Source organism: Coregonus clupeaformis, chromosome 35, assembly GCF_020615455.1.
Source record: "Coregonus clupeaformis isolate EN_2021a chromosome 35, ASM2061545v1, whole genome shotgun sequence".
Lineage (NCBI taxonomy): Eukaryota > Metazoa > Chordata > Actinopteri > Salmoniformes > Salmonidae > Coregonus > Coregonus clupeaformis.
In genome coordinates, this window is record NC_059226.1 from 235,564 (window position 1) to 245,775 (window position 10,212).

The following is a 10,212-nucleotide window of genomic DNA, read 5'->3' on the forward strand; positions in this document are numbered from 1 at the left end:
TGTAGTGACAAACCATTTCTGTATGGACCTCGCTTTGTACACGGGGGCATTGTCATGCTGAAACATGAAAGGGCCTTCCCCAAACTGTTCCCACAAAGTTGGAAGCATAGAATCGTCTAGAATGTCGTTGTATGCTGTATCGTTAAGATTTCCCTTCACTGGAACTAAGGGGCCTAGCCCGAACCATGAAAAACAGCCCCAGACCATTATTCTTCCTCCACCAAACTTTACAGTTGGCACTATGCATTGGGGCAGGTAGGGTTTTCCTGGCATCCGCCCAAACCCAGATTCATCCGTCGGACTGCCAGATGGTGAAGCGTGATTCATCACTCCAGAGAACGTGTTTCCACTGCTCCAGAGTCCAATGGCGGCGAGCTTTACACCACTCCAGCCGACGCTTGGCATTGCGCATGGTGTTCTTAGGCCATGAAACCCATTTCATGAAGCTCCCGACGAGCAGTTCTTGTGCTGACGTTGCTTCCAGAGGCAGTTTGGAACTCGGTAGTGAGTGTTGTAACCGAGGACAGACGTTTTTTTACACGCTTCAGCACTCGGCGGTCCCGTTCTATGAGCTTGTGTGGCCTTCCTTTGCTGCTGGGCCGTTCTTGCTCTTAGACGTTTCGACTTCACAATAATGGCACTTACAGTTGACTGGGGCAGCTTTTGCAGGGCAGACGAACTGACTTGTTGGAAAAGGTGGCATCCTATGACGGTGCCACGTTGAAAGTCACTGCGCTCTTCAGTACGGGCCATTCTACTGCCAATGTTTGTCTATGGAGATTGCATGGCTGTGTGCTCGATTTTATATACCGGTCAATAACGGGTGTGGCTGAAATAGCCCCCTCCTCCCACCAACTCAGAATAGCATTCCCTTCGATCATCATCTGGGAAAGTAGCAGCTCGCCACGTCCTGGTGTGAACGGCTGGCTGGCTGGTGAGTCACCACTAGTTTCCCAAATGGCACCATATATACTACATAGTTATAATAATAATAATAATAATAATAATAATAATAATATGCCATTTCGCAGACGCTTTTATCCAAAGCGACTTAGTCTTGTGTGCATACATTTTTATGTATGGGTGGTCCCGGGGATCGAACCCACTACCCTGGCGTTACAAGCGCCCATGCTCTACCAGCTGAGCTACAGAGGACCACACAGTAGTTCACTACTGTTGACCAGAGCCTTATACCCACGTTAGGGAAGAGTGTGGGTGTAGGTGTCCCCTCAACCCCACCCTAATCCCCCCTTTAGAAATATCTACAGGCTCCAGGTGTCCGCATGCTTCTGGTCAACAGGAGGGATTCTTCAATGAAGTGTTTGTTGTCATTCAACGAGAGACGACTCGTTGTTTTTGTCATGGACATTTTTTAATTGAGTAATACGGCACCAAGCATCTTAGATGTGAAATTGCGCGACTAAGAACTCCTTGCCAAAAAACGTCAAAATTTAGGACAGATTTCTTGAGTTATCTAAGATTAATTCTGGCTACGGCGTCTCAAGATGGACAAACAGTACTATTGACGCTTTCTTCTGGTTTTTTTCAAGCGAAAGTCTTTTAGGGGAGGATGCAAGCCGCTCGTTGGGTTGGCCTAGCCGAGTTCTGCTAGGCTCCAGCCGAACCGAAGCATGTTGACGCCTTCAGGCTACGTCTTGAAAGTCTAAAGACTATTTCACCCCCACCCTAACCCCCCTATAGAAATATCAAATCAAATCAAATCAAATTGTATTGGTCACATGCGCCGAATACAACAGGTGCAGACATTACAGTGAAATGCTTACTTACAGCCCTTAACCAACAGTGCATTTATTTTAAACAAAAAAAGTAAGAATAAAACAACAACAAAAAAGTGTTGAGAAAAAAAGAGCAGAAGTAAAAATAAAGTGACAGTAGGAGGCTATATATACAATAGAATAAAGTGACAGTAGGGAGGCTATATATACAGGGGGTACCGTGCAGAGTCAATGTGCGGGGGCACCGGCTAGTTGAGGTAGTTGAGGTAATATGTACATGTGGGTAGAGTTAAAGTGACTATGCATAAATACTTAACAGAGTAGCAGCAGCGTAAAAAGTATGGGGTGGGGGGGCAGTGCAAATAGTCCGGGTAGCCATGATTAGCTGTTCAGGAGTCTTATGGCTTGGGGGTAGAAGCTGTTGAGAAGTCTTTTGGACCTAGACTTGGCACTCCGGTACCGCTTGCCGTGCGGTAGCAGAGAGAACAGTCTATGGGTTACTACGTCTCAATAGTCTAAAGAAGTGATGGTAACCGTGTGGCTGTCACCTACCAACCCCACTCGAACCCCCCCCCATTTAGAAACAGGTTTCATCTCAGTAGTCTAAAGCAGAGTCTATATGTAGTATGACAAGTCTAAAGTGGCTTGATCCCCATGTCTCCTTTCCTTCATCTGAATTGAACCTGAAAGAATCAGAAAGGGGAAGAAAATGAGGTTATTTTAGACTCAGAGATCCAGAGTCTATGCCATAGTAGATTAACCCCATAAGGCTAACTCCACTCTGGAAACTCTGGTTCTGGATGGCCAGAAACATTCCATTCTGGAACTCTTCAGGATGTAATAAAGGAGAGATGGGAATTCTATCCACAGATTCAGTTCCACATTCTTTCCATGTTCCGCGTTCCCCGTTTTATAGGAATTCCAGTTCTCTAGAACAAGGATTGTAACCCCTCTCTGCACCCCCATCCCCTTCTAAAATAGTTCATAACCCCTGTACTTGACCTCCTTAACTAGGTCTGGTTCACCCCATTACCTTACAAGGCTGTAGGCTGTGGGCTGTAGGCTGTGGGCTGTAGGCTGTGGGCTGTGGGCTGTAGGCTGTAGGCTGTGGGCTGTAGGCTGTAGGCTGTAGGCTGTGGGCTGTGGGCTGTGGGCTGTGGGCTGTGGGCTGTAGGCTGTAGGCTGTGGGCTGTGGGCTGTAGGCTGTGGGCTGTGTAACATAAGATTTAAGACAAGGTAGACCCTCTCTGACACAAACAAACAATACCCTCTGTTAGGTAGTGTTTGGTTTAAGCTCCTCCATTCTGTAGTGGACAGATTGTGACAATATTCTTCCCATGGTCCTTATACAGAGCCTTCAGAAAGTATTCACACCCCTTGACTTCATCCACATTTTGTTGTTACATCCTGAATTTAAAATGGATTACATTGAGATTTTTGTCACTGATTTACACACACAATACCCCGTCTCTGTACCCCACACATACAATTATCTATAAGGTCCCTCAGTCGAACAAGCACAGATTATACCACAAAGACCACAGAGGTTTCCCAATGCCTCGCAAAGAAGGGCACCTATTGGTAGTAGATGTTTTATTTTTTAAAGAAGAAAAATATATATATATAAAAATATATATATATACAGTGGGGGAAAAAAGTATTTAGTCAGCCACCAATTGTGCAAGTTCTCCCACTTAAAAATATGAGAGAGGCCTGTAATTTTCATCATAGGTACACGTCAACTATGACAGACAAATTGAGAAAAAAAATCCTGAAAATCACATTGTAGGATTTTTTATGAATTTATTTGCAAATTATGGTGGAAAATAAGTATTTGGTCACCTACAAACAAGCAAGATTTCTGGCTCTCACAGACCTGTAACTTCTTCTTTAAGAGGCTCCTCTGTCCTCCACTCGTTACCTGTATTAATGGCACCTGTTTGAACTTGTTATCAGTATAAAAGACACCTGTCCACAACCTCAAACAGTCACACTCCAAACTCCACTATGGCCAAGACCAAAGAGCTGTCAAAGGACACCAGAAACAAAATTATAGACCTGCACCAGGCTGGGGAAGACTGAATCTGCAATAGGTAAGCAGCTTGGTTTGAAGAAATCAACTGTGGGAGCAATTATTAGGAAATGGAAGACATACAAGACCACTGATAATCTCCCTCGATCTGGGGCTCCACGCAAGATCTCACCCCGTGGGGTCAAAATGATCACAAGAACGGTGAACAAAAATCCCAGAACCACACGGGGGGACCTAGTGAATGACCTGCAGAGAGCTGGGACCAAAGTAACAAAGCCTACCATCAGTAACACACTACGCCGCCAGGGACTCAAATCCTGCAGTGTCAGACGTGTCCCCCTGCTTAAGTCAGTACATGTCAGGCCCGTCTGAAGTTTGCTAGAGTGCATTTGGATGATCCAGAAGAGGATTGGGAGAATGTCATATGGTCAGATGAAACCAAAATAGAACTTTTTGGTAAAAACTCAACTCGTCGTGTTTGGAGGACAAAGAATGCTGAGTTGCATCCAAAGAACACCATACCTACTGTGAAGCATGGGGGTGGAAACATCATGCTTTGGGGCTGTTTTTCTACAAAGGGACCAGGACGACTGATCCGGGTAAAGGAAAGAATGAATGGGGCCATGTATCGTGAGATTTTGAGTGAAAACCTCCTTCCATCAGCAAGGGCATTGAAGATGAAACGTGGCTGGGTCTTTCAGCATGACAATGATCCCAAACACACCGCCCGGGCAACGAAGGAGTGGCTTCAGTGAAGAAGCATTTCAAGGTCCTGGAGTGGCCTAGCCAGTCTCCAGATCTCAACCCCATAGAAAATCTTTGGAGGGAGTTGAAAGTCCGTGTTGCCCAGCGACAGCCCCAAAACATCACTGCTCTAGAGGAGATCTGCATGGAGGAATGGGCCAAAATACCAGCAACAGTGTGTGAAAACCTTGTGAAGACTTACAGAAAACGTTTGACCTGTGTCATTGCCAACAAAGGGTATATAACAAAGTATTGAGAAACTTTTGTTATTGACCAAATACTTATTTTCCACCATAATTTGCAAATAAATTCATGAAAAATCCTACAATGTGATTTTCTGGATTTTCTTTCCTCATTTTGTCTGTCATAGTTGACGTTTACCTATGATGAAAATTACAGGCCTCTCTCATCTTTTTAAGTGGGAGAACTTGCACAATTGGTGGCTGACTAAATACTTTTTTTCCCCACTGTATATACAAAAGCAGACATTGAATATCTCTTTGAGCATGGTGAAGTTATTAATTACACTTTGGATGGTGTATCAATACACCCAGTCACTAAAAAGATACAAGCGTTTGATGTTCTCAAACTAAACGTGTGTGTGTCGGTGTCAGTGTCAGGTGAGGAAATGGAGAAAGTGTTGTTGTAATACTCCTGTGTCCTGGCTGCAACCTACACTCCTTATTGACTGGACTGAATAGAACGAACACCCTAAGCATCGGCTGGCATTCACCTGTTACACTATATACTGTTATATTACTATTAGACTGGTAATATATACTGTTATACTGGATGTTCAGTTCATTACTCTCTCTCTTCCTGTCAAGCTCTAGAGGCATAATCACTGTGTCCTCTAGTCACGTTAATACATCCTTAAATCAGTTTATAGAAAGAGCATGATGTACCTGACAGAAGGGTCTGTTCTGTTCTTTGGTTCCGTCTCTGTCACTCATGGCCCCCTCTAGTGGAGTGAGGCTACATTACAGGCCAGCCTCAGTCCTCTCCACAATCCTGTTTCTTATCAAATAAAATCACATGTTATTGGTCACATGCACATATTTAGCAGATGTTATTGCGGGTGTAGCAAAATGTAGCTTATTCTGTTGGAAACGTGACGTATAGAACTGACATGGATCGCTGTTCTACATGACTGAAAATCTAGCCTGGTCCCAGATCTGTTGTCTCCTTCTATAGCCTGGTCCCAGATCTGTTGTCTCCTTCTATAGCCTGGTCCCAGATCTGTTGTCTCCTTTTATAGCCTGGTCCCAGATCTGTTTGTGCTCTTGCCAACTCCATTGCTCCATTGTCAAGTCAAAGCGACAAGGAGTGACCAGGAGTTGCCATTATAGCACAGACAGACTGGCGCTCATATCAGACTACAGAGAATTAGTTTTGTTCTGTACAATCATTTCTATCTGAACATTCTGGAATGTTACACCTTCTCAAATAATGAGCTCCACCTCATTAATATTCCAGTCTATTAAATATGAATGTCCTCATCATTTGTATACTTAACCACCGCAGTGGTGAGACAATGAGTGGTGCTCACTGATATGGTGGGTACTGTCTGTCTGTCTCTGTCTCTATAACCAGGATGTTGTTGAAGCACTGTTGGTGCTCTGTCTGTCTTTCTCTGTCTCTATAACCAGGATGTTGTTGAAGCACTGTTGGTGCTCTGTCTGTCTGTCTCTGTCTCTATAACCAGGATGTTGTTGAAGCACTGTTGGTGCTCTGTCTGTCTGTCTCTATAACCAGGATGTTGTTGAAGCACTGTTGGTGCTCTGTCTGTCTGTCTCTGTCTCTATAACCAGGATGTTGTTGAAGCACTGTTGGTGCTCTGTCTGTCTGTCTCTGTCTCTATAACCAGGATGTTGTTGAAGCACTGTTGGTGCTCTGTCTGTCTGTCTCTGTCTCTATAACCAGGATGTTGTTGAAGCACTGTTGGTGCTCTGTCTGTCTGTCTCTGTCTCTATAACCAGGATGTTGTTGAAGCACTGTTGGTGCTCTGTCTGTCTGTCTGTCTCTGTCTCTATAACCAGGATGTTGTTGAAGCACTGTTGGTGCTGTCTGTCTGCTCTATAACCAGGATGTTGTTGAAGCACTGTTGGTGCTCTGTCTGTCTGTCTCTGTCTCTATAACCAGGATGTTGTTGAAGCACTGTTGGTGCTCTGTCTGTCTGTCTGTCTCTGTCTCTATAGCCAGGATGTTGTTGAAGCACTGTTGGTGCTCTGTCTGTCTGTCTCTGTCTCTATAACCAGGATGTTTGTAGACTATAGACTGTAATATTTGAGGGATGTCCCTCCCTCCTTGTGTTGTTGTGTTCAACCTCTTAAATCCCTCCAAGTGCCCCTTTCTAATGTGTAATATCACTGTTGTATCTATGGCTACTGTACTAACTACTCTCCCCTCTCTCTCTCCCTGCCCTCTCTGTCCCCCCTCCTCTCTCTCTCTCTCTCTCTCTCTCTCTCTCTCTCTCTCTCTCTCTCTCTCTCTCTCTCTCTCTCTCTCTCTCTCTCTCTCTCTCTCTCTCTCTCTCTCTCTCTCTCTCTCTCTCTCTCTCTCTCCCCCTTCTCTCCCTCTCCTTACTCTCTCTCTCCCTCCCTCCTCCAGGCTCTCTCTCGTGTCACCCCCAGTGGCCTCCAGTCAGCAGCCCCTCGATGAGTCCCTCTGTCCCCCATCACCACCATCATCACCATGGAGGGTTAAACCATGCATGGCCCTAACCATACCACCTCCCCACACACACCTCGACACACACACTTCAATACCTGGAGGACTCTTACTGAAACAACCAGTCAAAAGGCAGTACAAGGACCTCTACATCCGCAATCAGCTCCAACCATCCGACCAGCCAATCAAAACACACAGACGGTGATGCTCTGCCCCTTTGACATCAACTGATCTCTGCTAAGTAACAAGCTCATGCTGTTGTAACAGGGTGGACGACACACACACACACACACACACACACACACACACACAGCTCCGAGAGCGTTCAGCCGTGCTCTTGATATCACTTCCTGTCAGAGGAGGTCTGGCGTTGAACGCGGAGGATATGAGAGGGGGATGGAGGATGAGGAGATGAGAGAAAGAGGGGATGGAGGGATTTTGTTGCCTCTGCCACCCTGGCACACCCAGAACAGTCACTTGCCCACCCCCCACCCCACCCCTCTGCCATCGTGACCCCCAGGGAGGACAATGTCATGGGGCGCCCAGACCTGCTTAACGCCCCTTACATGCCTCCTCCTCCATCACATCTATCTTCTCTCCCTCTCCTCTCCTCCATGACTTCTATCTCCTGTCTCCTCGATGCTAAACCAGATCCTCCTCCCAGCCTGCCAGTTAGCCTCCAGAGCTGCTGCTGTACTCATGAAGCCATCCGCTTGCTTCTCTTTCCCTCACTCTGTCTTTCACTTCACTGCCATTTTGTTTAGTTGTTTAGTTTTCCTCTGTTTGGTATTTAGGTGAAGTTGATTTAAAAAGTAGTTTGTACTGGCGGTGTTCTGTTCTGACCACACTGACTGTCCTCTGTGTTGCTGTTATAATACGGTTGAGAATATCAACTAAATCATGCCAATCATGAATTGTGTCCGAGTGAAAAGTCAAGTGGGTTTTCTGTTTTAAAGAGATATGATGGAAGAAATATTGAATGAATAACCCCTAATGGCAACTGGAGGTCACATTAGAGGTCTGTTTGTGCAACTGGAGATGGCCTGGCTTCCATTTTGTGTCCTCTAAGACTCTTAATCCCACAATGCAATGCCTAGAAAGAGACGCCCAGTCTCAAACTTGACAGTGGGTTTGTATAAATGGAACAATTTACAGAGGGAAGACCTTTTGTGCATCCCAAACACCCCCCTATTCTCTATGGGCTCTGGTCAAAGGTAGTGCACTATGTAGGGAATAGGGTACCGTTTGCGACGTGACCTTTTCTGTTGTTTTTAAAGGGGACTGTGAGAAAGCCTCTACTGTTCTTAAGGTCACTGTGTGTGTGTGACTGTTTTAAATAAGGGGTGGTTGTTTGTGAGGGTGTCTCTTGTACATTGGGATGGGGTTAGGGCTGATGTCTTCTCTACTAGTTTCTCCATCACCTCTTCTCTCTTCAGCCTCCCCTTCTGCTGTTGGTGTTCTGGGGCTGAAAGCTGTGAATCACCAGTCTCCACTTTCATGTAGCATTATTATTTTTTTAACTTGTTGGTCAGTAAAAGTTGTGTGTTGGGGGGTTGGGGTGGGTGTTGGGGGTCTGCTTTAAAACACCTGTTTCAACCTATGGTTTCAATCCACCACAATCTCAAACTTTTATTTTTATCAATCAATATTTGAAAATGTTTTTAACTTAATGAAACGTCGTTTTTAAGAAAAAGTGATCTGTATTACCAGAAAGCAAAGTCGGACTTTGCCAGAGAGCAAAGTCACGGTTGGTGGATGTACAGTAGACTACCGACCAATGCTACGGTTCTCTCTCTTCTGGTTGTCCTATTGGTTAGGTCAGGCTTCTGAGAGGGCCAACCCACTGGTCATATCATTCAGTGTAGTACCACATCAGGGTGCTGTAGGCCTTTTCTGTAGTCTGGGTTAAAGGGGGTTTAGTGGTAGCTTGTTCCTAGATCAGTTTGTGTTGTCAACTTTATCACTCAATGCGTTGCGATGAGTGACAAGGAGTTGGCAAGACGGTACAAACAGATCTGGGACCAGATTAGTTTAGTGGTGGTCCGTCTTCTGTTCTCATGTATGTAGGATGTGCCTAGTACTCATGGTGAAATACCATGTCTGCATTTAGGAGCTGGTAGGAGTTCCAGGATCAGATGTATTGTTTTCCTCCTAATGGTTAAGGTTAGGAGTTAGTTGGATAACCTGATCCTAGATCTGTGGTTAAGGGTAAGTTCTACCTCCAGCTCTGTATTAGCCACTGTGTGTGTGTGTAATATGATGAAGAAGGTATTGTATGGAGGGGTTTGAATGCTTTGCTCCATTGTAGTTTTGGGTAAGTTAGTTTTAAACCCTCGAACCGACCGGTTGGTGGTCTCAAAAAAAGAAACTCCCACCTCATTCTCTTCAGTGTGGGATTGTGGGTAATGACGATAAAGGCAAGTACACTTCTGTTATGTACACTTCTTTACTTGGGATCACTTGTTCTTTCTTTTGTCATGTCTTTCCCTCTCTCTGTTTTATTTCTGTTTTTATTTCCTGGTTGTTTTGGGTTTGCATTTCTGCGCGGGGACTGACTCCGGAACCTTGCGTTGGTTCCCACAATGCATCACTCACTGAGTCACGGGAGGTGTTGTCGTCAGTTTTGCTCCTCAGTTGTAATGCCACTGTATTTGTGTATTTTAAAATTGTGTAAATAAATGAATAAGTCCTTGTACACTTGTGTCAATACATTTTTCACTGATGAGCATGTGGCTTCAGCAGTCAAACTCTGTTTTATAGTATTGTAAGAAGCGAATGTAGACTTCAAGCTGGACAGAAGTTGGAGTGAACATAGTATCGACAATCTGTACCACTGTGGTCCACCACTAAGTGGCGCTGTGGGACAACATGCCCTTCCCCATCTACCCACTGTGTTGTGCTGTAACAACAGGACAGTTATTCAGCAGTCAGGCTGTGGTTTACCCTGCATCACAACTCTATACACACACACACACTGTACACACACACACTGTACACACACACACTGTACACACACACACACTGTACACA

The 10,212-nt window shown here is 45.1% G+C and overlaps 1 protein-coding gene across 1 annotated transcript in view; it reads left to right on the forward strand.

Moving 5' to 3' along the window:
- The window catches only part of LOC121551499 (casein kinase I-like), a 71,601-nt gene extending 62,853 nt beyond the window's left edge, over positions 1–8,748 (forward strand). Inside the window, exon 9 of the mRNA XM_045210728.1 lies at positions 7,123–8,748. Within this exon, the coding sequence (XP_045066663.1) occupies positions 7,123–7,173 (51 nt within the window). The 3' untranslated portion in view covers positions 7,174–8,748. The remainder of the gene's footprint in view (positions 1–7,122) is intronic.
- The last annotated feature ends 1,464 nt before the right edge of the window (positions 8,749–10,212 follow it).